Raw genomic sequence first — 27,944 nt, 5'->3', positions numbered from 1 at the left:
TTTTGGGTCTGTTAAGTTTTCATTCTAGGGAGCTTTTGGCTGGTTCTCTTAAAGTTTTTTGACGATTTTCTTTTCTGGGCTGTTTGGTATACATTACAAATAATTTTCTCTTGTTTTTTCAAGCTTGTCCTTCTTTAGTTGAATGCTTGTTCACTTTTTTTATAGCTCCTTTTATTAATAAAACTTTCATAATTTCTTATCAAAAAAAGTATATGGAACAGTCAAACAGATACTAACATGAGACAAAAAAGTACATGAATTTGCTAAATAGAGGCTATCCTTATCACACTGCTAAAGCAATAAGAGCATGCTGAAACTATCAAACAAGACCGTTAGATCAATTTAATGCCTGAAAATTTGTCTCCCTAAAAAATAACAACCCTGGAACATCAAACATGTACAGACAGTATAAACTAGACCTAAGGCTATGCAAATCATACATGACCTCAGATATAATCAGGGCCCGTCCAGAATAAATTTCCTGGCTCTGCCACTGGATATAATTGTTATGTCTCAGAATGATACATGTTTAAGTCTGACAATCAGAAGTTGCATGACTTTACAGTTATTACAAAATCAGCCTGCTATAAAACCACATTGTTAAGGATAACTACCCTCCAAAAACAGCTAAAGTTGCTTTTTGAATTCTTTGGGTGGTAGGACTTTTTACAATACATACCTCAATAAATGCAGGACCAAAATGATCTGGTTCAGTGTGCGGTACATATATCTTGTACAACTGGTGGTCAAAAGCAAGAGGATTCCCTTCACTTTGACCATGCGAAGATGCAACACAACAATCATAAGGCAGATACTTTCCAGCAAAAGATATTAAAAACCTGCAGCCATGACCATCTCCTTAAGGTCTTACATTATATAGTTCAAGATTCATTGAGAGAAACAAACTGAAGCATAAAATTAAAGTATCCAGTAAAGATCTAGTTAAGAGGTTTCATGTGTACTGCTGACAGTATGTGCTGACAGACTATTACTACAGATATAGCAAAGGTAATACAGGTAGATATTAACAATGCATCACTATAAGAAAAAAATGACATAAGTCATAGTGACCACACCAATAATGCCCAATATAACCCCATACATATCATATCTTAATGGCCACAGTTTTCAGTCTATAAAAATTACTAAAACAAAATGGATTTAAGAAATATGAATAGTAAAAAAAAAATAATTAAGAAATAATTGACAACCAAGTAGTTGTCAAACTTAAATTGATCAATTAATAAACAACACAACTGAAACCAAAGTGCACATAATTTATTGAAGATAACAATGACATACCGAAGTTTGTGTTGAAGCAAATTACTTCCACAAGCAACAAACTCCATGGGCTTGCCAGCCTCAAAACATGTAGGATGGACATAGTGAAGCCTTGGGGCCTTCACCTCTACATTGACTTTCACCACAGAAGTTCCATCTACATCCATCAAAGGGGATAATAATAAGAAGCTGTAACATATCGAAAACTTTAAAGTATGTTCAAACAGAACCATCTGAGACCAGAGACAGGAAGTAGAATTCTGAGATGATGTGACAGATAAAGGGATGCTTCTCTGAACAATACTTGCAAATCCATAATTTCTATAGACAAGAACACCGAATAACAAACATATAAAGAAACGGAAAAAGTAAAAAAGAAGATTGTGATACACATATCAGAAATTTTATGCATTGTCATTTTACCTTTAACATGGAAAATCATGTTGTTCAGATGAACAAATATAGAGCCTCTTCCAGATAACATCCTTCCAGGTGTAACAACAAAGTCATGCAGATATGTTATAGGATCTTCATATAACTGCTCAATGCAACAAAAACTTGTATTAAATTATGAAACTTTCAGGAAAGAATAATAAACATTAAAGGAAAAAGAACAAAAATTCTAACGACAGGGAATTCTTCATAAGGCTAACAAGCAAGAAACTAGAAACTTCAACATAAGTAAATTATATTCTCACAAAGATGATGCTCCTAAAAGAACAAGGGAATGATTATGAGAAGAAAATAATTTTAAATTGCAACATAAATGCTCAATATATATTTCGTTTTTAGGTTTAGATGAGATCACTATACATCATAATATCGTTACGAAAAAATCTTGTTAGTAAGAATAAAAAAGGAAAGTGATTCCCTCTGGCTTGTTTAATTCAAAGAAAGAAAGAGACTGAAGAGAAAGCGGAAAAACAAAGAAGACCCTTTCACAAATAATTGCTTCATTCTTATCAATGTTTCTAGAAAGAAAAAATAAAATAAAAAATGCAGGTCTGGTGGGAAAAAAATTTCTTCAGATTTTCATTTTCCAATCATTGGAGGAATCTATTGCTTCTTTTGGTTTTCAAATCCTACCAAACAGATTGGAATTTAGCCATCAAATTAGAGCATCAATTACATTAAGGGAGATTTTAAGAGCTCAGGAGATAATTGGCTGCATTTTCTAAAATTAAATTAAATTTAATTATCCTTTTTGTTAGTTCTGTCATTTATAAAAACAAAAACTATCCTTAATCTCATAAAGGTACTGCCTGCCCTAAACCCCTGACAGCACCACCTTGTTAACAAGGTTAGTTTCGGATGACACAGGGCAGTATTGCATGAATGATATAAACAGGCATTATCAAATTCAGCACAGCAGATAAGAGGAATGTTTCTCAGTCAATTAGGATAAAAATAACTTTTTCACTTATCATATACACAGGAGTTCAAACAAAAATAAACAATTGGTTCATGCCTTTCTTGTTTACTTAGTACCCAACAAGGATATATAAAAGACCAGCAACAAGACATTTTACACCTCTGAAGCAAGGTAACCTTCCAACAGATGATAATGAGCATTGCTCAGACTAAAAATAAATCAATCAATCATATATCGAAAATATTATAGTCCAGAAGACTAACTTCATTACAATCCTAAAAGGAACTGTATGTCAAGCATTTAATCAAATCATTACCTTCAACCACATAATCTTGGGCATGGCAATAAATACAGTCAAGATTGTACATCCAGGGCGAATATACCCCTCCAACTCAACTGGCATGCTGGCCAACCATTGGAATATCTGCAAATACATACATCAAGGTGTTAAAAATTCCTAATATCTATGGCTGCAAAAACCATTATTTTCCTTGCAATACTAAACTGCAGTAATAATTCTTTAAAGTACTTGGTGCCGTAGTCTTCTAGGAAATTCCGCTGGATTCCAATCATATAGCTTGAATGAGATTCGACCTGTTGGACACTATAATCATGCACAAATTAGTACATTAAAAGCACAGCTCCTCACATTGACAAAACTGAAGAGGCAATGTTTAAGTACAGCAATCAGCGGAGACCCACCAAGGACGAATTAGCACTCTTATTCTCACAATAGGAAGGCGAATGCCCTTTCGAGTCATCTTTTCCTCCATCAGTTTGGATTTCACCAGAAGCAGCAAAAGACACTCCACTATCACTGTTAACATTCTGGGAATTAGGTGCTGAGTGAAGAGTGGAAACATGGCCATCTTCAGACTCAAAAAATGGTTCTTGATCAGTTATCTGGCTGCTCAAGCATAAACTATCTGCATTATGATAATTTATATCAGTCCATAAAGCAATTGTCAAAGGAAGGAGGTATAATTATGTTATCTGTTGATTCAAATCAGAAAAAAAAAAAAATTACAAAGAAGCGATTATTTGAATAACTAGCTGCTTGCTTCAAATTTATGATACCTTTTCCTAATTCACTCTCACAACCAAGATCTTCACTCTGCGTGGCCCCTAGAGGTTCATTGTCCATAGCACCTTTAGAGTCAACAGATTTTCTTCGTCGTCTATTGTTGTGTCGCTCTAATTTTCTCCTGCAACTTCTTTTACCTTCATCAAAATCTGATAATACATGAAACCTGCAAAATAATTGGCACCCAAAAATACCATCAAGTTACAATAGACCAAAAGATCAGTCAGTCAACATTCACCCTCAATATTACAAACTACTCTCAAATCACAAAGACACAACTTCACAATAAGCTCCTGATATTGAATTTCAAATCACTCTATAAACCTAGCAATCCAACCAATACCAAACATTTGAAATCAGAATCCGAAACAAGCTTGATAAATTTCAAAAACGATCTCTACAAATTCAAACAGTTGCACAAACTGTCATCAAAATCCTAAAACCATTTGTCTATTCAAACCAAATTAACATTGACTGAAACAAGAATGTAACGAATTTGATGTTTTAGGTTCAGTTACACTTCTAATACGTAGCTCAACTTAGTAACTAACAAACTAATAAACATATAAAGCGTAAACAGAAAAAAGATTGAGCTTTACTTGCCACACTGTTGACAATATCTCTTGCTTTCACCATCAAGCAAAACGGCACTCGCATTTGCGCACCGAAGACAAACCCTATGCCTTTTATGATAACCTTTAAGCTCACTAATATCCACCTCACAACCGGGCACTTGACACCTTGCCTGGCCCGACCCGGTCCGCACCGTCCGCACACGCTTCTTCCCAGGCAGAGTCGCTTCCTCCTCGGCAAGCATCGCGTCAACCTCCGGACACGCACAAGGGATCCGACCCGCTAAAAAATTAGAACAAATCAACCTCGGGTCCCGTTTCCTCACCTTGTTCAAAGACACAACCGGCGGCTCCGGTTGAGGCTCCGTTTCAGGATTTAACTCAATTTGGTCGGAGACTATAGGAAGATCAAAGCGATCGTCCGTGGTGAAGTCGAGGAGATCGCTCCAGTCCCACAGCGCAGAAGTTGAACGCTCCTCCTCCGTCACGTGCGGCTCCATCTCCGGAAATCTGGGGCTTTCAACGCCGTGTGGTTCCATCTCTCTTGGAGTTGAAACTTAAGAAAAGTAAATAATAATAATAATAACAATAATAACAACAAAAGTAAAGAAATAAAAAAATGGAAGAGTCGCTTGAAAGTGGGTGAATGGCAGCGGAGGTTAGCCTCGTTAGGTGGTGGCTGGGTCGAACATATTATTTTTTTAATCTTAATTTTGAAAAATGAGTTTATGGTGGCGACATGAAATTTGTTGAGGCCACGCGCTGGTAGTGGCACGCGCTGGTTTGGTGGGGTTTAGGTGGGGTTGCGTGTGAGTGGGGCGTGTGGGAATTGGTGGTTAAGGGATCTTTGTCAAAGGGTGATGTTAAAATGCGGTGACGACATGTATATACCCCCAATAATGATGGGTGCGTAGAAGAGTGAACAACATATTCCCACCCCAAGGTTTAGGAAAATCTCAAGTTAATATCCTTAGTTTTATTTATTGCAAATATCCACCCTTAAAGTAACACCATTAGTGATTACTAGGAACTGGCAGGTGCTATTACCAAATTGTCCATCACCCCATTTCAGACCACTACCATAGTTGATCAAACCACCACCACACCCAACGATTTTAGCCATTTTCCACCTAAAATAGGTCCCTCACTCTTCTCTACACCTTCTTTTCCTTTCCCCACCACTGTTGCTCCAGTCGATCGCCAAAAAATGGTGACTGTTCATCTTCGCAACCCGCCTTCTTTATAGCCACTTTCCAATTGACTCCCTCATTGGAAATCCACCCAACTACCACCATTCGAACCCCCATTCCCCCCTCTTTAAAACCCACCCTCACTCACCATTGGTCGTCGACTGGCCCTTCTTTTGTCGCCCTCAAGTTGTTTGTGGAAAGTCTGCAATAGGTGGGGTGTTGGTGCCTAAAATCAACCAAAATTTGGACAAGGAGCAGTGATTGGGCGAAGCAAAAAGTTGCGATGGCCTACAATTTGTAGGATCTACAGGGTGAGGGATAGAGGGGTTTTAGTGTAGTGGGTTTAGGGATCAGATGGTGGTGGTAGGGGGTGAAGATGCCGTTGGAATCAGGTGAGGGCTTAAAATGGCAATCACACAGGGTTTTTTTTTTTTTAGATGATTTTTTTTTTTTTTTTGGATGGAAAAAGAAGAAGATGGAAGGAGAAGGTGGAGGTGGAAATGAGGAAGAAATGCGAAGGGAAGAGGAATAAAATGTTTGTTTTACCCTTCCAACTGGAAAATAAAGCAAGTAGAGTTAGTTTAAGGGTACCAACTTGGGATTTATCTAAACCTCAGGTAGGACTATGTCGTTTACTCTTTTGTCAATTTATAAACTTTTATTGTGGGGGTGTTTAGCTAAATTGACAAATGTAGGAGGTTAAAAAAAAATCTAAATATTTTAAGAAAATGTTTTCCAAAAATGTACCAAACACTATTTTAATTTTTATCTAACTCTGATATAATTTTAAGATATTATACCAAACAGATTCTCAAAATCCTATCTTATTTGATTTAATCTTATCATATCTTATTCAAACAGTTTCTCAGAATAGAATTTTTTCAAATAACCTATCAAACAGGCCCTATATTTTTAATATCTTTTAGTGAAATCACATTTTAAATAGTATAAGTTATGACAATAAAAAGACATTATACATATTTAGTTTGTAGGGGTGAATGGGTGTGGGTACCTGACATTTTTTTAAGGGACCGAAATCGAAACTGAAACCGACCGATTTGTAACACCCATAGTGGGGTAACTTATTTATGCTATAATGCCCTTAGTTTTTTCTTGTTTTAAAGTGAAAGATTGAAAATTAGAATTTTACAGACTTCGCCGCGGCAAAGGAGTTTTATCGTCGTGGCATTGTATACACTGCCCAAATCGAGTTTTCAGAATTGCAGTCTTCGCCGCGGCAAAGAAGAAAGTTCGCCGTGGCAACGTACACTCTGAAATGTTTCGCCAAGGTGAAGAAAAAGCTTCGCCGGGGCAAAGAACTTGTTGGAATTTTTGAGAAAATTCTGGAAAACTTCCTTAAGGGCAAAAGGGTCATTCCACTCAAAATTAGTTGAAAATGTTGGGAGTGAAAAATAGTAGAATTTCATGAGGAATGTAATGGAAATAAGGGCATTATTGCAATTGACTAAAGGGCAAAGATGAAATTTCATGAAAAGTGTAAGGGCAAAATGGGAAAGTATAAGTAATAAATGAGATATTAAGGGTTCAAGAATGAAAACCCTACCATTCTCTACTCCTTCACACGCCACTTTCATTCCCAAATTCTCTCAATTTCTTCATCAAATTTCCAAGGCAATTTAGAGGATTTTTGGTTGGATTTTGGTAGATATTTAATCTTAACCATCCAAAGGTAAGAATTATTGCAACAAGATATGAGATTAATTTTTAAGTGTTGAATTCTTATAGTTTATATGCTTAGGGTTTAAGAAGAAAAGGAAGTCTACCAAGGAGAGAGGTTCTAGTGTGGAACTAACCAAGTTCAAGGTAAATAAATCCAACCCTAGCCCTTGATTTGAGCAATAATTGTGTAGAGGATTTCTTATATATAATTATGGTTATTGAGAATTGTTGATGGAATTGATGATGATTCATGGCTAGAATTTCACCATGAGGAGTGCTGATTGTGTTTATAGAAATGGATGGAAGTTTGGATGAGCTAAGAAAGAATTTGAGTAGAGTTATGGAGTGTATTTTCCTGGACAAGTTTGAAGCTGTTTTTAGGGAGCTTTGCTCCAAAATTTTGGTGGTTAGAGATTGTTATGGAAGTGTAATCACCTTAGTGTTTTATTTGTGCATATAAAGTGTTTGATGAAATTTCATAGAGAAGTGCATGTATGAGTATGTTGATTTATCTTTTGATATGAGTTTGTAGATGGTAGAGAAAGTAGAGAATGACATGTTTACATGCCATATTGCATCGCTTAAGAAGAAGAAGAGCTTGTACAGTCCGTAAGAGTGCATGTAGATGAGGACTGTACTCACTCACACGGCTAGGGTTTCGAATCCATGCCTCAACCGAGTCCGATCGGCAAAGAATAAGAAAGAAAGAAAGAAAAGAAAAGAAAAGAAAGAAGAGAAAAGAAAGAATAGAATGAAAGAAAGAAGAACAATAGAGAAAGAAAGAAAAACAGAATAAGAAATAGAAAAACAGAAAGAAGAATGCACATCCTATGCATTTGTGCATTTGCATCATACCTATGCATGAAACCATGCTTACTATCATGAGTAGTGAGAAATTAGAAATAGAGAAAGAATAGAGAGAATTAGAAGCAGAGAAAGAACAAATAAAGAACCGAGAAGAATAGAAAAGTGTGATGTAAGGAAAGAAATTCAGAATACAAGCAATGGAGATAGAAAGGTTGTCACGACCCAATCTAACCGTGGGCCCGACTGGGGATCACAAAGCTAGCCTGATAGTACTCACCATGTTCCCTAATTGACTATAGCCCCTTGGTCTTGGGTTTGAGTGGTGGGGGAGGCGAAAGAAATCCCTTAAGGGGGGGACAATACTGAGTAGAATGGTCACGAGAGTTGGTGCTTTGTGATCCCCAGCCGGGCCCACGGTTAGATTGGGTCATGACAAAGTATCATAGCAGATTTACTTACTGAGCAATTAGTGCTCACTCCATTGATTTCTCTGTTTTTGCAGGAAATAGGTAAGAAGCGGTTGAAAGGAACGTCGAGAACGGAGGAGAATGACACTACTGTCCATTGTATTTTGAGATTATGTATACAATACTTTTGTTGTTGTAAAGAATTTAGTATATAAAAATAAAGAAATTTGTGGGCCCACTATCTTCAACCTATATACTTATATGTTTTTATAATGTATTTAGTGAATTCATATTATATTTTCCAATGTCTACTAGCTAGAAAGAGTTATTACACGATTCTTAAGATTTGGAACTGAAATTGGAACTAGAACCGAAACCTGAAACATAGGTTCCAATTTTGGTTCCGAGTACCCTATAAAATTACATTTACCCCCTATTAGTTTAAAAAAAATGACAAAAAAAACCTTAAAAATTACAATACCCCCACCTGTTAACAAAAATTATAAATACAGCTTCCACCTCCAATTCAACTTTATGGAAACTAAAAATTACAATAAACCATTGAGAAATTACAAATTACAAAATTAAAATTATAAAATTATAAAATAAGTATGATATGGTATAGAAAATAGTGTATATGTAATTAATTTGGTGGATGTGTCACTATAACTTGAAGTGATCCTTTCTAAGAGCTTTAAAATAAATATTTGATGTACAATATGCTTATAAAGTCTTGCATATAAAGTGATTTGTTATTATTCTTCTATTAACATATCAATAATACAAAAATACATTCACCCTGTTTAATAGAAAGAAATTTCATCAACTCATATGAATCATAATGTTACTAAATTCTATCCGATCAAGTTTATTTAGATCAAAATTTATACTCAGTGAATTGTCTCAAAACACGTCATCATCATAAAAACTATATAGTATAATTATTTTTTAGTATCATGATTTTTTAACAACAAACCTCCATTTATAATATTATATAGTATAATTATTTTTTATTATCATGATAAGTATTAAATTTACATTTTATTATTTATGAGCTTATAAATAAAAATAATATTACTAGCAACAAATATTAAACTAGTTTTGTATCTCAAGTTTGATAAGTTTACACAAAAGTAATTAGTTCACTTATAATACTACTTATATAAGGAAAAACGCAAGAATTAATATTAGAAGGGGAAAGTTAAATAATTTAATATGTTTATATAAAAAATTAGTAAATGGGATGGTAGCTACAGTAATTAGTAATTACATATACATTTGAAAAAGCAAGTAATAAGTTCAAATCCAGGAACATAAACACTAAAACACATTTATAATCCGGTCAAAACAAACACCAAGTAAAATTAATTAATTTTTTTATAGTGGCTTATAACCCCTACTCGCCTGTTTAACAAGTTCATCCATATACTTATAGATGAAATTTAATCTATATCTTATAATAAAACAAATTCAAAATTGAAATAATTCTGATTAAAAAAAATTGGCAATAACAATGATGCACTTGATTGTATGGGATTTTTTTCCCTACGCAACCTCCATCGAATGTAAGTAAGAAACTTGATGGGTTGGGTTTGATCACAATTTCCCAAACAATTGAATTCTACGAAAACTCATTTAAACCAAACCCATTTCCCGTACTCAAAACTCAACATGAAATTCAACTTCTCTCTTTTACTTTCTGTTGATGCTTGATTTTGACACCAATGATTTACACGTGCAAAGTGTTAAGCTCGCTTAGAAATTACATATGAATGGAAAATGTAATAAAGTAAATGGAATATGATTTTTAAAGTGGTTCGGACACTTAAAGCGAATCCTACGTCCACTGTTCTTTTATATATTTATGAGGTTACAGGAGGTTGCGTATAGCGAATAGCGAGCAGAGTACAAGTGACTGATTGTTAAGAGAAAATATCAAGTCAGTTTCTTTCCCGCAAGTTATCTGTGTTTTGAGAGTAAAACGTTACAATCTGAATGTGGGTTTCTTATCAGAATCCCAAAAAATGAGAGAGGGAGCCCTCTATTTATAGTAAAGGTTTCAGAATAATGATTACAAGTCTGCACGTGAGCAGGTGTAGTACAATTCCTACCACGCTTCCCATTGATTGATTACACGATAGATATCCTCAAATCGCGCAGGGCTTGGACAGGTGGGCGACTCCCATCCACTCGTAGAGAAAGCTTGAGTTTGCCAAGTTGATGACAAATATACTCTTTTTGTCTTTTAACGATGTGGCAGCTCTTGGATGGCACAAAGCCTTCTCGAACTCTAATTGGCGCCGACTGACGTAAGCTTGTGTCAGTCCTTATTTTTTAGGCATAAAAAAGCTCCTCGGTTCTTAAGGTTCAAGAATTGAATCTTTAGAACTTCATAATTATGTCGCGACCTAACTTGTTTCGAAGAGCACCTACTTGAACTATCAGTTGAGAACAGCCTGAACGAAACAAAGTCGATGACTCCACTCGATCAACGAACAGAATGGAGGCTGCGACATGGATCTTGGAGAGTTACACAAGCGATCTAGGTGATCATCCCTAAAGGTTCAGCAACCTATGTTGGATCCTACCTAATGCTATACCGAGGTGTTTCAAACTCTATCTGTCATCTGCGACTTGAAAGTACTTAAAGTATTTTGGTGTCGAATGCTGGAATCACTTTGCTCTGAGCTTGATATATGGGGAAAAGTGTATTTTCGAACGACCTCTTCAGATGTTATCCATTGCACTTGACAGTTGTCTTGGTCAATAAAATAAGCTTTATCTAACAAACATGTCTTTGCGTAATAAGTGCCAGCCATGAGCATTAAGTGCAAGCCATGCTGAAACGACATTCTCTTTTAAAGCATTAAATGTGGATGAAGGTGCATTAAATGCGGATGAGATAACCACGCTGATGTTTGGTGTCTCCAACGGAGGGAAACATTGATTGATCTCCATGAAGCGTGAAGGTTACTCTTCACGAGGATTGACGACACGTGGTCGCATCCAACAACTAGGAATGCGTCCTGCCCAAATGTCGTTTGCAAGGGAAGCCAATCGTCGCCTTTTTCCCTTTAAAACACTGAGCTCATTCCACATTTTTCACAGAACTTGTGTTTCTAGAGAGAGAAAACAACATTTTCATACTCAAGAAAACAGTTCATTCTCTTCTTGGATGATGCGCACTCGTCGCTACGACAAAACGTTCACTCCTAGTAATCCAGAGGTAAAGAAAATTTCTTCTTCTTTTCTCGTTTTCATTTCTGTTAAGAAAAACTCAGTTTTTCATAATAATGGTGGGAGTAGATTTCTGCTAGGATTACATAATGCACATTTGCGGGCAGTGTTCAAGATGGAACACTTTTAAGAGCTAAAAATAGGGGACAAGTCTTTGGGAAATCATTCTTAAGATTTTTTAGGTTAAAAGAGAGAAACTAAGGTTTCATTTTATTCTTATAAGTTATCGTACAAGACAATGCGTACGGAGACTGAGTCAGCTTTGCATGTCGTACATTTTCAGACTTTAAGAGCAATGGACGTTCCTGAGATAAGAGTAGCCGAAGGGACAAACTCTCAGCCACCGGGCACCTCGACGAGTCCTAGACAAGCGGTATTATCAATAGCCACTGTGGACAAAATTCAAAAGGTGGTAAATCAGTTTGCGATCAACGTAAACGTCTACCAATATAGGTCGCACACTACTCAAGACCCTCTAAAGGGAATGGCTGCGATCTCAGAAGCGATTTTCAAATGTGGGGTGACGATACCCTTTCACCCCTTCATTAGGTCGATTCTTGACTACTTCGAGGTCGCACCATTCTAGTTGACACCAAATGTATATATGATAGTAGTCGTTATGTACATCGCATGTGGTGAACACAGACTCGGCGAGTTGACAATTGTGGAGCTTGGTTGCGCCTACTATTTGAAGAGGAGTAAAGATAAGGATTCATATTACCTCTAAAAAAGATCGACGATTGAGGGAGGGATATTTGGTTACTCTAGCAACGTTGGGGCTTACGAAACCAAATATTTCTTCTTCGAATATGATGGTGTTTGTAAATTTAGAGAGCCGAGTAGGTTTTCCCTTTAATCTCCAAATTGTTTATCCCTTATCTTTATCATTTCCTTAATAAGTAAGGCTAACGCACCCTTCACTTGCTTGCAGGAAACAAGACGACCAAGTTATCAGTTCTAGTAGACTTTAGCCACATCGAGGCATTTGGTCTACTGCCTGACCAAAGTCGCGACACGAAGCTGCTCATGACTACTGCCAACTTACGAAAATATAGTTTCTTTAGCCCCGAAGCATCCCTGGAAGTCCAATTCGTAAGTACCTTCTCATGTAGGAGAATTCTATCTTTATTAAAAAACTTCCTTCGCTGACACACTTTCTTGTCGTGCAGCAATCATGCCACCAAGGGTTCTGAAGACATCAAGGAGAACTGGGGATTCACATTCCCCAGGATCGACCCGACTGAACCGGCTGGAGTGACCTTTAGTGATGTTCCTACAAGAGGGATACAAATCAATGCCAAAAGGCAACCAACCACAGAGCAACATGAAGAAGCTCCCCAGCCTGTGGCTGCTCGCATTGTGAAAAAGAAGACCGTCGGCAGAAGACCAGGAAAAGAAAACAACTGCCCACCAAGGAGGAGTCGGAATATGAACCAGAAGCTCTCGGGGTGCTGCCAAAGAGAACTCGGCCCTACCATGTCTTTCGCTCGGGGATGCCGTCAAGGGACGCCTTTGGCATTTCGGCTACCCCCAAGAGTTTGCATAGGGGAGAGGGAACGACCATAGCCGCCTAGAGGAAAATGAGCAAACAACGGGCCGAAGAGGTGTTTGCCTCCTCGAGGTTAGACTCGTCAATGTTGGATTCACTAGGGTAACTGTCAGAATAGTTGTAGCCAATGGTATACACCCTACTAGAATGCCAACTTGCCGCAACCTTTGATGGGTTTGTAGCTTCTCGACCCTTTGACCTGGTGGCCATCGCGCTGCAGTTGCTAAGTCAGGTTAAGCTGTGAGTTCTCCTCAAGAACTTTTCAATACCAACCTATCTTTTAGCTTTTTAAGATCTTAAAAAAAAACTAACTCTTGGCTCTTTTCTCGTGCAGTCCTTCCTCGTGCTGACCGTGGCCCAACAGAAGAGCGATATAGACTCTTTTAGCAGACTCCATGAGCTGAAGGAAGAGAATGCTAAGTTGAAACAGGATCTTGCTACCGTAGATGCAGAAGCAAAAGCGGTTCCCATCCAGGCGAATCAGTACATAATCGAAAGAGATGTTGCTCTTCGAGCAGCAGACTTTCAGAAGAGGGAGCTCGAGAAGAGAGATACTGATAATAAAAGGCTCCAATGAACTATGGCAAAGCTCACCAAAGAGTTGGGCGAGAGAGAGAATGAGCTACAAGCGAGTTCTGATCGCGTAAAGGTGGTAGAGGAGAATCAGGCTCGACTGTGGGAAAACATAGAAAAGCAAAAGAGGGCGTTAGAGATAGACCTAGGGCTTTTTTAGGGACGAGTTGCTTCATTGACCGAGCAGATGAAGCGGCAAAATCTCGAGCTTGAAAGGATGGCTGCTCATTGGGCAATCCAAGCTATTTATAGCTTATAGGCTAGGAATCCTGAAATGGACATCTCTAACCTCTCTGATGATTACAAGGTCATTCTTGTTTCCATGCTCCAAGCCAAAGAGGCCGAACAGAAACAGAAACAAGAGCCTCCCTCAGAAGATGATCAGTCAGACGCAGACAATCCTGCAGGTCAAACAAATGATCCGGAGGTTGGCGATCAGCCGAAGGATCAAGGGGTCGTAACTAAGGGTCTTGAGAACGAAGACCAGTGATTCCTCCCTTATTTGCTTAAGCCTTTCCTGCTCTCTTCTTGTAACTCTCAGTCGCTCCTTTGTATATATTTATTAAACATATATAAATGAAGTTGTTTTACTACTTATGATAGTACTTTTATACTTAAGCACTTCACAAAACAAATATAACATATCTGATCATCGAACTCACAAAAAATAACAAGATTATTAAAGACTTGAGATCACGACACAAGTGTTTCTTTGAAAAGAACTGGGACAATCTTATTTATAAAATTTACAACAGCGAGAACTTTACAAGTAAAATGATCAGAACCATAAGCGAGTTCAGAATTACTGATAATAAGGGCAAAGATGTTCAACATTCTAAGCTCGCGGCACTTCGGAACCATTAAGCCTTTTGAGGTAATACGCTCTAGGTCGTATTACCTTAGTGATGCGATATGGACCTTCCTAGTTTGGTCCTAATACCCCCGCACTTAGTTCCTTTGTGTTGAGAAAGACTTCTTTCATAACCAGGTCACTAACCCGAAAATCTGTTCTCCTAACTTTAGAGTCGAAGAATCTTTTTGCTTGCTGCTAGTAGGAAGCTATCCTTAACCGATCATTGTCGCAGTGTTCTTCAACTAAGTTCAGACTTGCACATAAGAGTGCCCTGTTGTTTGTTTCATTAAAAAATTTCCTCCGAAGTGAACCAGTTCCTAATTCCACTAGAACCATCACCTCGTAGCCATATGCCAACGAGAAGGGCGTTTCTAAAGTAGAGGTTCTCAGAGTTGTTCTATATGCCCATAGAACTTCTGGGAGTTCATCGGCTCAATTGCCCTTGGCTACGCCAAGTTTGACCTTTAATGTGCGCTTAATAGTCTTGTTGACAGCTTCAACCTGACAATTGGCTTGCGGTCTTGCTATTGAGACAAATTTCTTATGAATCCCCAGTTCGTCGCAAAACTGCTTGAATTCCTTGTTGTTGAACTACTTTCCATTATCAAAGATGTTTGTATGAAGAATCCCATAACAACACACTATATTCTTAAAGATGAAGTCTTTGAGCTTTTTTGTAGTGATCGCGGCCAAAGACTCTGCTTCAACCAGTTTAGTGAAATAATCAATTACGACCACTGCATATTTGACCCCCCTTTTACTAGTTGGCATGGGCTTGAGGAGATCAATTTTCTGCATAGCGAATGGCCAAGGATTGGTCATTATCGTTAGCTGGTGGCAATGAGCTCGTGGGATATTCGCGAACCTTTGGTACTTGTCACACTTCTTCGTGAAATTGAAAGTATCCTCGTGAAGTAGGGGCCAATAATATCCCTAACAAACAATCTTATTGGCGAGAGATCGTGCGGCAGTATGATTACTACAAATCCCTTTATGTACCTCTCTCATGATGTAGTTTGCTTCATCATCGGTTACACATCGAAGGGGGGGAGTGCTAAACCCTCGCTTGTACAACTGACCCCTGATAAGTGTGTAACGAGAAGCTCTAGTTTGCAGGAGTTTTGCCTTAATCTTACCGCTAGGTAGAGTCCTATCTTAGAGATATTAAACGATCAGAATCATCTAGGAAATATATTCGGTTATAGCTACGATCTGCTCAGGTGAACTGATGTTAGGAACCTTGATGTACTGATCTGAAATACTATTCGGAGCATCAGAATTCAGCGATGAGACTATTTTTACCAAAGCATCCGCAACAGAGTTACTATCTCTCGAGATTTGCTTGATCGTATAATGCTTGAAAGGCTCAAATGCGGCATTGGCTTTCTTCAGATAGCTGATCAGGTTTTCTTTTTTGGCTTAATATTTTCCCAAAATCTGATTGACAACCAGTTAGGAGTCGTTATCGATGTCGATTGCGTTCGACCCCATTTCTCTTGCTAGTCGTAGGCCAGCAAACAATGCTTCATATTTAGCCTTATTATTCGTAGCTTTGAACCCAAACCTGAAGATTCCATGAATACGGGTTCCTTCGGGACTGAAAAGTAGAAGACCGACTCCTACTCTTCTTCTATTTAAAGACTCATCAATATAGAGACTCTAGGTTAATAAGTTCCAAACTGTTTCTTGGACAACCCTACTGGCAGACTATTTGGGTTCCCGAGCTGGCTGGTAAGACAACTCCAAAATAAAATTAGCAACAACCTGCCCTTTGAGTGTTGTCTTTGGTCTGTAATGTAGATTGAACTAACTTAGTTCCATAGCCCAATTGAGCAACTTGCTTGAAGCCTCCAGCTTTTGAAGAACTTGTCTAAGTGGATAGTTGGTCAAAACATGGATGATGTGAGCATGGAAATAAGGTCACAACTTTCTGGAAGCGATCAGCAAGGCATAGGCCAATCGTTCTATCTTTGGATACCACATTTCGACGTCCAATAGTCACTTGCTCGTATAATATACTGGCTACTGAACTCTGCTCTCTTCCTGAATGAGAGCTGCGCACTGAGAGACGGACAGGTAGAGAAATAAGATTTCCTTGGGAAGAGGCTTGGACAGAAGAGGTGGCTTTCCCAGATGCTCTTTTATACTCTAAAAGGCTTGCTCATATTCCTAAGTCCATTCAAACTTCTTGTTGGCCCTTAGGATATTGAAGAACGACAAGCAACAATCTGTTGCTCTTGATATGAAGCGATTGAGAGCCGCTGTTCTCCCATTCAAGCTCTAAATTTGCTTTCGATTGGTAGGATTTTTCATATCTAGGAGAGCTTTGATCTTTTTAGGGTTGATTTCAATTCCCTTAACCATATACCCTAGAAATTTCCCTAACGATACTCCAAATGAACACTTGAGATGATTAAGTTTCATTCTATATCTTCAGAGTACGTCGAACATCTCTGTGAGATTGGCTATATGATCTGAAGCGACATGCGACTTGACAAGCATGTCATCAACATAGACTTCCATTGTTTTCCTGATCTGCTCGAAAAACATGCGATTAACCAGACGCTGGTATGTTGCCCCAATATTTTTCAGACTGAAAGGCATGACCTTGTAACAATATAGTCCTCGATCTATAATGAATGAGGTATGCCCTTCATCGGGCGTATACATCGGGATTTGATTATATCCTAATAGGCATCCATTAAGCTTAATAGCTTGTGCCCAGAGGTAACGTCGACGAGCTAATTGATTCTGGGCAGAGGGAAACTATCATTCGGATAGGTTTTGTTAAGATCAGAGAAATCAATGCAAGTTTGCCACTTGTCGTTCGATTTCTTCACCAAAACAGGATTGGCGACCCAACCGGGTAATGAACCTCCCGAATGAACCTATTTGAGATGAGCTTACCCACCTCAACTTTCAGAGCGGCATATCGCTCTAGGTCTATGGCTTTTCTCTTATGGCAAACCGGCTTGATTGCGCTGCCGATGTTGAGTTCATGACACATTACATTCGGGCTGATTTTGACCATGTCAGCATGAGTCCATGCAAAAACATCAATATTCTGTTTGAGGACGCTCGTTAGGTCGGCAGCAAGCTGGGGGCTGAGATTGCTTCCGATCCTTAACACCCGAGTTAGCTCATTTTGGTCAACCGATACCTCAGATAGAGTCTCAACAAGTCCACTGTAGGAATACTCCTCTTGAACATGAGGATCTATATTGTCTTCCACTAGACCTGACTGTGGTTCGATCCTGTTGATCGTCATAGCCTGCTTGGAAATGCCTATTGTCCTTTCTTTCCCTTTGCATGTCATCTATACTACCCTTACATAGCAGTCGCGGGATTCACTCTAGGATCCTTTGACTTCTCCATACCTCGTTGGAGTGAGAAACTTCATCTTCAGATGATAGATGGAGGTAACGGCTTTGAAGTTTCGTAATAGAGGTCGTCCCAAAATGTCGTTGAAAGCGAATGGACAATCTACTACAAAAAATTTTGTCATTTTGGTCACCTCGTGGGTATCACCCAGGGTGACAGGGAGGACAATCGTTCCCTTGGAAATCAGATGGTCCCTAATAAAACCATAGAAAGGGATAGAGGCAAGCTTCAGATCTGCCTTGCCCTGTTTCATTTCATAGCGCTACCATTGTCCACCAGCATCTTGTGGACTTATGCACGGACCTATTTCAGGCGCAATAACGAGTCCATCCTCATGGAGGTGATGCAATTGCACTGCATCTTTCTCTAAAAAGGTAATCTCTTCTTCTCTGCGCACCTTAGCAGTTCGCGGCACCGTGCTCATCACACTCACAGGGTCATAATGAGCTTTCCGAACATACATTTCCTAAGCACCTCAAGAATTCCCCGTGAGGTGCGATCCTCCAAATATGAACCCAACAAGATGGAAACCTTTACGATCACGACATTTCTTCCCCTCGCCTCTTTGATCCTTTTCTCGAACGAGAGTTGGACCATCAACATACTCCTTGAAGTGCCCATTTTTTATGAGGTCTTCAATTACCTGCTTGAGAGCCCAACACTCACTGGTGTGGTGCTTGTTGTCCTGATGATAACGACAATATTTCTTGCTGTTTCTTGCCATAGGGGGATTATTCATGGCCGAGCAGATTAGCTTCTTTTGACTTGTCCAGAATAGCTGATACCGATGCATTGAATAGAGTATACAGATTCTTGTCGCCATCGCGATAGGGAACCTAGGCATAAGATTTCTTGGGCTCAAACTTTTGCTTCTTTCCTTTTCGTTGATCGTCATTGGCCCATCTGTGATCAACTCTCATACTATTCTCCCCTCGGCCTTCTTCCCCCTGGCGAGGGGCACTGGTCGAAGGACCGGGGTCGTGGCGATTTAGAGTAGCCACGCAATTCTTGATTTGGAGGTACTTCTCAGTAAGATTGTAGAAACAGGTGAGGGAAATGTCGTCCCCAGATTGCCTTATCAGAATCGAGCGGTACGACCTGATCTAAACGGTCTAGCCTTCGGCTAACCATTTCAAGAGTATTGTTGAACCTCTCTAGGTAACTCCTTATAGTTGGATCGAGCTGTGAGCTTGAGGGAAAATTCGCCACGGTATTTTGTGAGCTGGGAGCTGGGAGGCACTTCAGAAGAAGTATCATCCTACACCCGGGGGATCTCCTCAGGGTTAGGCTAGTTCGCTCGGTTTCGAAACCACGAGCCATTTGTCAGCAAGCTGAGTTGGTTGATCAGACATTCTTGATGAAGAGCGAATACTAAATCACGCCCTCCTTCTAGAGCCAAACTGTTGATGCTTGATTTTGATACCAACGATTCGCATGTGCAATGTGCTAAGTTGGCTTAGAAATTACACGTGAATGGAAAATGCAATGAAGTAAATGGAATATGAATTTTAAAGTGGTTTGGACGCTTAAAGCGGATCCTACGTCCACTGTTCTTTTATATATTTATGAGGTTATAGGAGGTTGCGTATAGCGAATAGCGAGTAAAGTACAAGTGACTGATTGTTAAGAGAAAATATCAAGTCAGTCTCTTTCCCGCAGGTTATCTGTGTTTTGAGAGTAAAACGTTACAATCTGAATGTAGGTTTCTTATCAGAATCTCAAAAATGAGAGGGGAGCCCTCTATTTATAGTAAAAGGTTTCAAGGTAATGATTACAAGTCTGCATGTGAGTAGGTGTAGTACAATTCCTACCGCGCTTCCCATTGACTGATTACATGACATATATCCTCAAATCGCGCAAGGCTTGGACAGGTGGGCGACTCCCATCCACTCGTAGAGAAAGCTTGAGTTTGCCAAGTTGATGACCGCTATACTCTTTTTGTCTTTTGACGATGTGGTAACTCCTGGACAACACAAAACCTTCCTGAACTCTAACTGGCGCTGACTGACGTAAGCTCGTGTCAGCCTTGATTTTTTAGGCATAAAACTTTCTTTCCTTTTCTCTCATCCAACTCACTTCAGCCCCTGCTCAGCTAAGCTCATCCAACCTTGTCAAACTCAAATATCTAGATGGCATTTATCTCTAAAACCTCAAAAATCTCTAGGATAAGTTTCCAAGACCTAATTATCATCAAAAACTGAAATATCTGGATGTCATTTAACTTAGTTACCTGCCGTTCGCCGTCCATCGTTTGTCAATTCTATTGGTTCTTTGCGACTTTCGTGAATTGGGTTAATGTTAATTTGGTTTTTTACAAGGAGCTTGTGTATTTTGGTTGATCAGAGTTTGTTTGTGCTTGATTGTGAATGTTTGTGTCGATTTGGGTTGGAATGAATCGGGTGTTGAAGTTTTGAAGAATGGCATTTTTGGCTCACTCCTTGCTTGACCAAATTCCCCAATTAACTCTCCCTAGCCCTAGTAAGCGAGTCAGGGTGGTTTGGGTCTTGGATTTGATTGTAATCATTTTCTATTTCTTTTTGTTCCAGTTCTCGGTTCTGAAGTGGTGGAACCGGAACCGTACAGTACCGGTTCCACCAAATTTGGAACCGGAACCTATCCTATGATAGCCGGTTCCAGTTCTACCTTTACTCATGCTCACCCCATAGTCTGGAAGTAAGTACTAAGTTGTTAGTGTTATATCATGACCTTTTTTTTAATTATTTGTTTGTCAAAACAATTTTAACCCTTGGATCTGGATTCAAAATCCAACAACCGTCAAGGTAGAACATATTCTATTTGAAATACAACGATCATTGAAGTTATAAGTTAAATATAGAGAATAAATCTATATTTTTAATGATTTATTAATTAATTTAATACAACATAAAACATTTTTCATATAATCTGTCACATACTATATCATAAATGATTTAAAATGTGCCATTATATTTTATAGTCTCGATTGACTGATGGGTGAATTACTTCAACCTTGTTTAATTGTATTCATACATATTATAGGTGTTTTGAACTGCAAAAATGCGTGGTCACGTGCTGGCATTATGGGCTGGGTCGTGTACGGGTTTAGTGCACTAGACCCATACCCTATATTTTTTACTTGGGTACGAGTCGACCCGCCGTAAGTACGAAGAACATGATAGAATTTTCTTATGTCAAAAATTATTTAAAATGAAAATCTCATGACCAGTGATGCTATCATATGGGTTCAGTTTTTTTTTTTTTTTTTAAATCTCATTACTCAAAAATTCATTTCTATAAGAGTATTTCTAAATAAATCTTTATATGATCCAAACTCTTTATTATAAAAAGTTTATCTATAAAAATAAGAGTCCAACTGACTCTTTATTATTTAAATATAAATTAAAAGTGGAGAGTTAAATTTCATTCTCCACGTCTAGAGAGTTAAATTTCACTCTCTATTATAATTTTAATTAATAAATTACAAGTTTCTATGTATTTTATTTATTATTCTCTTTTCTATTAAGTCCTTTTCTTGAAAAAACGTATTTTCTCTCCTAAAATTTAAAGAGTATTGGATTTGAATAAATTTTTTTTTTTAATATTTAGAAATTAACAAAGATATTCCTTATTTATATAAAATATAATCTTTAAAATAAAAAGTACTATTAGAGATACTCTAAGGTTAGAAAACTTGTATCATCGCTTAAAATTTGTTGCTAATGATTGACCCTTCTCATTACTTGAAGAGTTCATCACCAATGGCTAGTTTTTCTTATCATCCACGTAGAGGAAAAATGGGTGTACATTGTACAGAAGTTGTAAAATCTAATTTTATTTCACCCTTTAGCTTAGACACCATAAATCCTTCACCTTTAAAAAAGCGTTTCAATAACTACCATTTTGGTCAAATGGGGCATAAGGATATTTGATGTATTACTTAAGAGAATTTGAGTTCGATTCCCCTAGTTGCTAATAGGTTGGCCATTGGGAGTTTACTCGATCATTAATTTCAGTATCCTAAAAGATTAGTCAATTATGCACAAATTGTCCAAAATGAGTTTTGAGACTAAATGATAAGAATAACTACTAATCATCTATCTTAAACTATACATCAGTGTACTTGATTACTTAGACTTTTAACTAAAAATCCGAACTTAAACATTGATCCAACTAAAGTATGTAAGATCTACTCCTTAAACTTGGATACCCAAAGCCCAAAGTCTACAACATCGGATATCGACAAAACAAACATCATTTTTTTGTTATCTCAATTGTTTTGATTTTATGAGATAATTAATGTAGTAATTGTGAAGTGCAATTAATTATAAAAGAACTATTAATTAATATTAGGGTGCGTTTGGTTTAGGGAATGTTGTATTAACGGAAAGATAAATTATCTTGAAGATTATTGTGAATGTTTAGGGAAATGTTTTGAATAAATTGGTGGGTATTATATTAATATGTTTGGTTGAGAGAATAGATTGGTGGACATGTTTTTAAATGACTGAATTCCCTCTTATTAAATATTTTTTATTGATTATTAATATAATCCCCTCCATTTAAAAACTTAGCAAAAACAAGCCCATAATAAAACTTTAGAAAATCAATGAATGCACCCCTATCAACCCAGCCACTGCCAGTCGTTGGCAACACAACACACATGGTTGGCCGAAAATGGCCTCTGTGCGTCGATTTGGCCGGAAATGGCTAGATCAACGCACAAAGGCCATTTTCGGGCGACTGTATGCCTTTTCGGCAGTGGTGGCCCGCGTGGCAGGTGGTGGGGTGGAGGCTTAGTGGGGCTGCAATTTTTTTTGAATTCAAACGTAATTTTGTCCAAAAGGTTATTAATTGGGGTAAAAATGTAATAGCTAGATTCATGTAAATTAATTTAAAAATAGGGCATTTATATCCTAAATTTTAGTAAAAAGAGCAAAATTGTAAGAAAAAAATAGTCAGATTACCTCCTTATTACTAATAGTAAGTACCAAACACAGTCTTAGAGTAACATGCCATATATATATATATATGAACTAATTGTACAATTTATTTTTTCAAATTAACGTGACAAGCCCCTAAAAAATATTTATTATGTAGAAACATGAACTAAACATTTATTCACCAAGTTCGTTTAAGTTAAACCTGCTATTTTCTTGCTTTTTTTCAATATAATAAGTACCTCGCTTTGAATAATTTTTTTTTCTTTAACGATTTTTTCTTAAAGAGAAAATAAAGGCAAAAAACTGATAAAAGACTATAAATAAAATATAATATCGAAAGATTATTACAAAATGTTGATTATTTGTGCAATTGTAATTATTTGATTAACCTTATCCTTAATTCTATTATTATTATTATGACAAAGCAGTGTTTGGTACAAATATTTAAAAGTTTTTTTTTTTTTTTTTTTGTTTTTTTTAACAAAAGACACTTAAAAAGTGCTTTCGAATAAATTTCTGTATATATAAATGCTGCTTAATTAGTAATTATTATCAGAGAAAAGTGAGACCGTGAGGATTAGCTTATTACTTCACTTGTCCCCGCTTTATTGTACTTCTCTCTCCCTCCAAAATTTCGAAAATTCCCTGGCTCTCTCTCAGTTAGGGTTAGGGTTTTTAAATTGTGTTGTTTCTTCCCAAATTGAAGGGGTTATGGCTAGGTATAGGAGTCGTAGCCGTAGCTACAGCCCTCGCCACCGTAGCAGGAGCCCCCGTGTACGTGGCAGGAAGCGTTACGACGATGAGCCCCGCAGGTCTTACGGCGACCGCCGCTCTCCCGGTCCTTCTGGTTTGCTTGTTCGAAACCTCCCTCTCGACGCCAGGTCTTTTTATCTTCTTTTTGTTTGGATTTTATCAGCTCTGTCTATCTTTTGTTCGTTATGGTTTAATTATTGAACTATGTCAAAGTTTAATGATTCTAATACCTAAGAAAGACGAGAAAATTGCTTCACGAGTTGTTAGTGGGAACATACATATTTTTGTCAATTTTATATTTTGTTTGGTTTAGTAGTTAAGAGTTTCATTTTACTGTGCAGGCCGGAGGATCTTAGGATTCCGTTTGAGAGATATGGTCCGGTGAAGGATGTGTATCTTCCAAAAAATTACTACACTGGGTATGCTTTAGCTTTTGATGCTCATTGACGTTTGTTTCAGTTTTTGGATTTTGTGTTTTGTTCTATTTTGCACATTACTCTAGTGCTTCTAATTAACGCTAGACAGGCTGATAACAGCTTGGTCACTGCTTTATAGATCCTTCTTCAGATGATTGATATATATAACAGTTCATTTAAATGCTTTTCTCATCTGTAATTTCAATCATTTGATTTTAAGTGGTCATAGTGTATTTGAATTCATGGTGTTGCATTGTGTGCTTGGAATTCGCAGGGAGCCACGAGGCTTTGGATTTGTGAAGTTCCGCTATGGTGAAGATGCAACTGAAGCAAAGCAACGGTTGAATCACACACTCATTGGTGGACGTGAGATAAAAATTGTCTTTGCTGAGGAGAATAGGAAAACTCCTCAAGAGATGCGTTTGAGTACCCGTGTGAGGTATGACCGAAGAAAGTTTTTGTCTTTGTCTTCCTCTTTGAACACTACCTTTCAACTATTTAAACCGCATGAATAAAATTTGATTCAATCAAGTAGTTATTTATTCCTTTTTTTTTTTTGTATTTTTCTTTTTATACTTCATTTAAAGTGGTCGACATGGAGGAAGCCATAGGAGGACACCACCAAGGTCCCCCAGACGCCGATATCGTTGTAAGTTTGACTTTTCTTTTGCTTGTTTGAGCTTCTTGAGACAACCATGTTCAAGTTTGTCTGTTACATGTCTGAAAATATTCTTGATGGTGATAGACTTTTTTACTACTTTAAAATTTGTGCTAAATCATTATTTATGTTTTGTTTCCAGCTTACTCCGGCTCACCTTCAGCGAGGCATGGCTCAAGGTATTGAATTTATCTATGTGAAGATTTAAGAGTTTTAATCTCTTTCTTGTAAAGCATAGATATGAATTCTTATATTTGTTATTTTATGTAAAACGACTGATCAACTGATTTCATTCATTCTTTGTTGGTATCATACACTATGCACATCATCATCAGACATCTTGTGGGTTTTTTATTTATTGTTTGGGATACTACTGCTTTGGCATGCCAAAAAAATTTCATTGGTATCTGAAGCAGTTTGTATGCCAATCTTGGCAGATAATGAAAGTGGCATATCCATCAAGGCTCATGCTTTTGTATACTATTTTTTTTTTTACAGCTAACAATGATGATATTGATACTTCTTTTCTGGCTGGAAAGAAGTAATTTGTCTTGGATATTTTGATAATTTCAGTCAGCTTGTTAATTGTGTTACATTACTTTATCACTAATGTCAATTTCTTAGTGGTGCTAAATCGATCAAATTTTTATGACACTTGTCATTAGTGAGCATATATACTGCAGCTGCATAATGGGTTATTGACGTCCAAGCAAATGAAGAATTAATTTTGGCTTTGAAATTGAAACCTTTCCTTCTTGGTGGAAGCTTGGGGAATCTTGCCGGTTTAGTACCAACTATAATAATCTCATGACATCCAAGCCTTCTACATGATGACCTTCCTTCTGACTGTTTAAAAATAATGTACAGAGGTTTTTTCCCCTTAGAGATAATGTCTTGTGTTATGATGAATATGAATAATATTTGCTGGTGACCTTGTTTATGCAGATAGTAAAGTGAAAAGGGAGACTTTAAAGGCTCTGGATTATAGAGATTAAAGAGAAAGAGATCTAAAGTCATGGAAAACATGCATATCTTTCTATCAAAGCTACTCCATAAGATTATCAATAATCTCACCTTCACCAGCTATTGTCTACCAGTTGCATGGGCTTTTTCTTATTCTTTGACCGTTGGTTAGTGAGGGTTGCTACCAGTGAATGAACTGGGCAGCTAAACTTGGTGTGAGAAATGATTAGTATCACATGTGTACCTTATATTTTTCTTTTTCTTATAAACCTAGTGTTTTTAATAAGAAATTGTTAAGTTTGATGTCTTGTTTTGCATATACTATCCAGTTAATAAAGAATATAGGAAGAGCATATAGTTGGCCAAAGAAAGAAATCATCTTCAAAGAGGGAAGCTATTCAAAGTTTTTACCAGTAGAGAGGTATGATGGCTTTGTCCAGGAAAAAAACATAATTTGAGGTTTTAGAAAGCTGTGGCAAAGAAGCTATGAAGTTGTCCGATGCTGATCAATCAGTACAACATAATAGAGCCTAACTCTCAGTGTCTGGATCCAAGTGTTATATATTTGTTCTGAAACAATGGAAAAGGTAAAAGTCATATTTTGATCAATTAGTTTTGAATGAGGATGTGACTAGAAAACTTTCTCATCTTAAAACAGGTCATCTCTTTCAATTTTGATTATCTATCGTGTTGTGCTGAGTTGGCTTTCATTCTGAAGTCTTATGGATCATACAGATTGGAAGAGGCTTTATTATTGTGGCAAATATAAATGCAATTTTTTTTTATGTTGTATTCATTCTGGATATATTTAAGTTGTTCTATAATCTGATTTATTTTGTTTTTGTCATTATTTTTTAGTCTAAAAGATTTGCCATACATGTATTCACTGTAGACATCTCTCATGGGCATAAATGTCTTCCCTTGCCACTGAAACAGGGATCATCGGGATAGGGATGATTATCGCTCCCCAAGGCGATCTAGATCTGTCTCACGGTCCCCTTCTCCACATGATGAGAGGGACTACAGGTCAAACCAGAGGTCCCCAAGTCCAAGGGAGAATGGTCGGAGTTTTCATGATGAGAGGAATTATGCACCTAGCCCGTCAATGAGTCCTAGGGGTAATGGTCGCAGTCCTTCAAGGTCTCGTTCATGATTCTACAGGTAGTTGCTTCTCTCAATTCCTATTTTTTGTTGAATGGATGCAATTAATCTTCTCCTCAATGTTAACAATTTTTTATTCTTCAACTTTGGGGTTACTGATGACTTAATCAATTCTTAATCGGAAGTTCAGGGCCATATTATTCTTACCTAGAGGTTCTGAATCTGGAGAGTTCAGAAACCTTGTGAAGGCTACACGCCTTCTTGGGTGGTTGAGTGACAGTTGAGTGGTTGGGGTGTATTTAGGTCTTGGCTTGGTATTTATTAAAGATAAAAGATATATAGTTCATTGATGCATAGTGGTGAGCAGAATTTACTGGAGCCTTTTGTAGCGATGATGTTGGAATGGAACTTAAATCTTATTCTTTTACCTAAGTATGTTTGGTATACACTAATTAAAGCATTCAGAATTCTATACATGCCCCAATCAAGGTAATTTGGTGCTGGAACATGGATTCTGTTGTTTCATATCCTAAATAAAAATGTATAAGATTTTTACTTTTAGCTGTCAAATGGAGATCTGTTGAATTATGGGCTTGCCATTGCGATATGCTTGGCTAATAAATTGAATAGCTTATAGCTTTGGAATTAGAATCTATGCTGAAGTAAAATGAATAACTTGTTGCAGTAACGCCTAAACTTATGGTAGGCGATATTGGTTTCTCTAATATAAATGTAACAACACAAGTCTAGAAAAAGATGTTTGGGGTTCTCAGGGATGGAAGGTAAATTTTATTGTCCTTGATTGTAGCTTAATATCCTTCAGTTGGAAGTTCTGTTTGTTTCTCACATCCATTTTGAATTGATTACATGTGGCCAGTGAAATGATTCGGTTTATATCTTTTTTTACATGCAGTCCTTGCTGATAGCTGGTCAAGTTTTGTTTCCTCAAGGTGCTGTTCGTGTAGTTGCTGGTTGAAAGAGTACTCCCAAGTATTAGTTTAGCTAGATGAATGTGTTTAAAACTCTAGGATTATTGGTATATGACTTATGACTGCTGTTGCTACTTGTTGCTCATCTTTGATGCTTTAATCCATCTTATATTGCTAGACTAGTCAATTGGTGTTTATAATTTGTGGAATAGCTAAATC

At 37.4% G+C, this 27,944-nt stretch overlaps 2 protein-coding genes across 2 annotated transcripts; one reads left to right on the top strand and one right to left on the bottom strand.

Moving 5' to 3' along the window:
• Positions 1 to 35: 35 nt before the first annotated feature.
• LOC116105553 (squamosa promoter-binding-like protein 7) lies at positions 36 to 4,993 on the bottom strand. Its single transcript, XM_031391953.1, has 8 exons — positions 4,337 to 4,993; positions 3,731 to 3,903; positions 3,356 to 3,579; positions 3,183 to 3,257; positions 2,970 to 3,077; positions 1,705 to 1,819; positions 1,303 to 1,438; positions 36 to 839 (listed from the first exon to the last, which is right to left on the bottom strand). The coding sequence occupies exons 1-8, from the start codon at positions 4,846 to 4,848 to the stop codon at positions 611 to 613; spliced, it is 1,572 nt and encodes a 523-aa protein (XP_031247813.1). The 5' UTR covers positions 4,849 to 4,993; the 3' UTR covers positions 36 to 610.
• Positions 4,994 to 23,504: 18,511 nt separating this feature from the next.
• LOC116105582 (serine/arginine-rich SC35-like splicing factor SCL28) lies at positions 23,505 to 27,844 on the top strand. The gene is made up of 7 exons (XM_031391992.1): positions 23,505 to 23,786; positions 24,000 to 24,077; positions 24,349 to 24,513; positions 24,662 to 24,723; positions 24,875 to 24,911; positions 26,632 to 26,856; positions 27,710 to 27,844. The coding sequence occupies exons 1-6, from the start codon at positions 23,617 to 23,619 to the stop codon at positions 26,846 to 26,848; spliced, it is 729 nt and encodes a 242-aa protein (XP_031247852.1). The 5' UTR covers positions 23,505 to 23,616; the 3' UTR covers positions 26,849 to 26,856; positions 27,710 to 27,844.
• Positions 27,845 to 27,944: the final 100 nt, after the last annotated feature.

The sequence above is a fragment of the Pistacia vera genome, unplaced genomic scaffold (genome assembly GCF_008641045.1).
Source record: "Pistacia vera cultivar Batoury unplaced genomic scaffold, PisVer_v2 Contig50, whole genome shotgun sequence".
Taxonomy (NCBI): domain Eukaryota; kingdom Viridiplantae; phylum Streptophyta; class Magnoliopsida; order Sapindales; family Anacardiaceae; genus Pistacia; species Pistacia vera.
Note: the sequence above shows the minus strand (reverse complement) of the source record. Positions and strands in the feature narration are given on the sequence as shown.

Bases quoted from the DNA above. Each gene is read 5' to 3' on its own strand.
- LOC116105582 (XM_031391992.1), top strand. From the start codon at position 23,617: ATGGCTAGGTATAGGAGTCGTAGCCGTAGCTACAGCCCTCGCCACCGT. The intron at 24,078-24,348 runs GTATGCTTTAGC...TGGAATTCGCAG, and splicing joins CCAAAAAATTACTACACTGG to GGAGCCACGAGGCTTTGGAT. The intron at 24,724-24,874 runs GTAAGTTTGACT...TTTTGTTTCCAG, and splicing joins CCCCAGACGCCGATATCGTT to CTTACTCCGGCTCACCTTCA.
- LOC116105553 (XM_031391953.1), bottom strand. From the start codon at position 4,848: ATGGAACCACACGGCGTTGAAAGCCCCAGATTTCCGGAGATGGAGCCG. The intron at 3,580-3,730 runs GTATCATAAATT...ATCATAATGCAG, and splicing joins TGAGAGTGAATTAGGAAAAG to ATAGTTTATGCTTGAGCAGC. The intron at 3,258-3,355 runs GTGGGTCTCCGC...GCATGATTATAG, and splicing joins AGAGTGCTAATTCGTCCTTG to TGTCCAACAGGTCGAATCTC.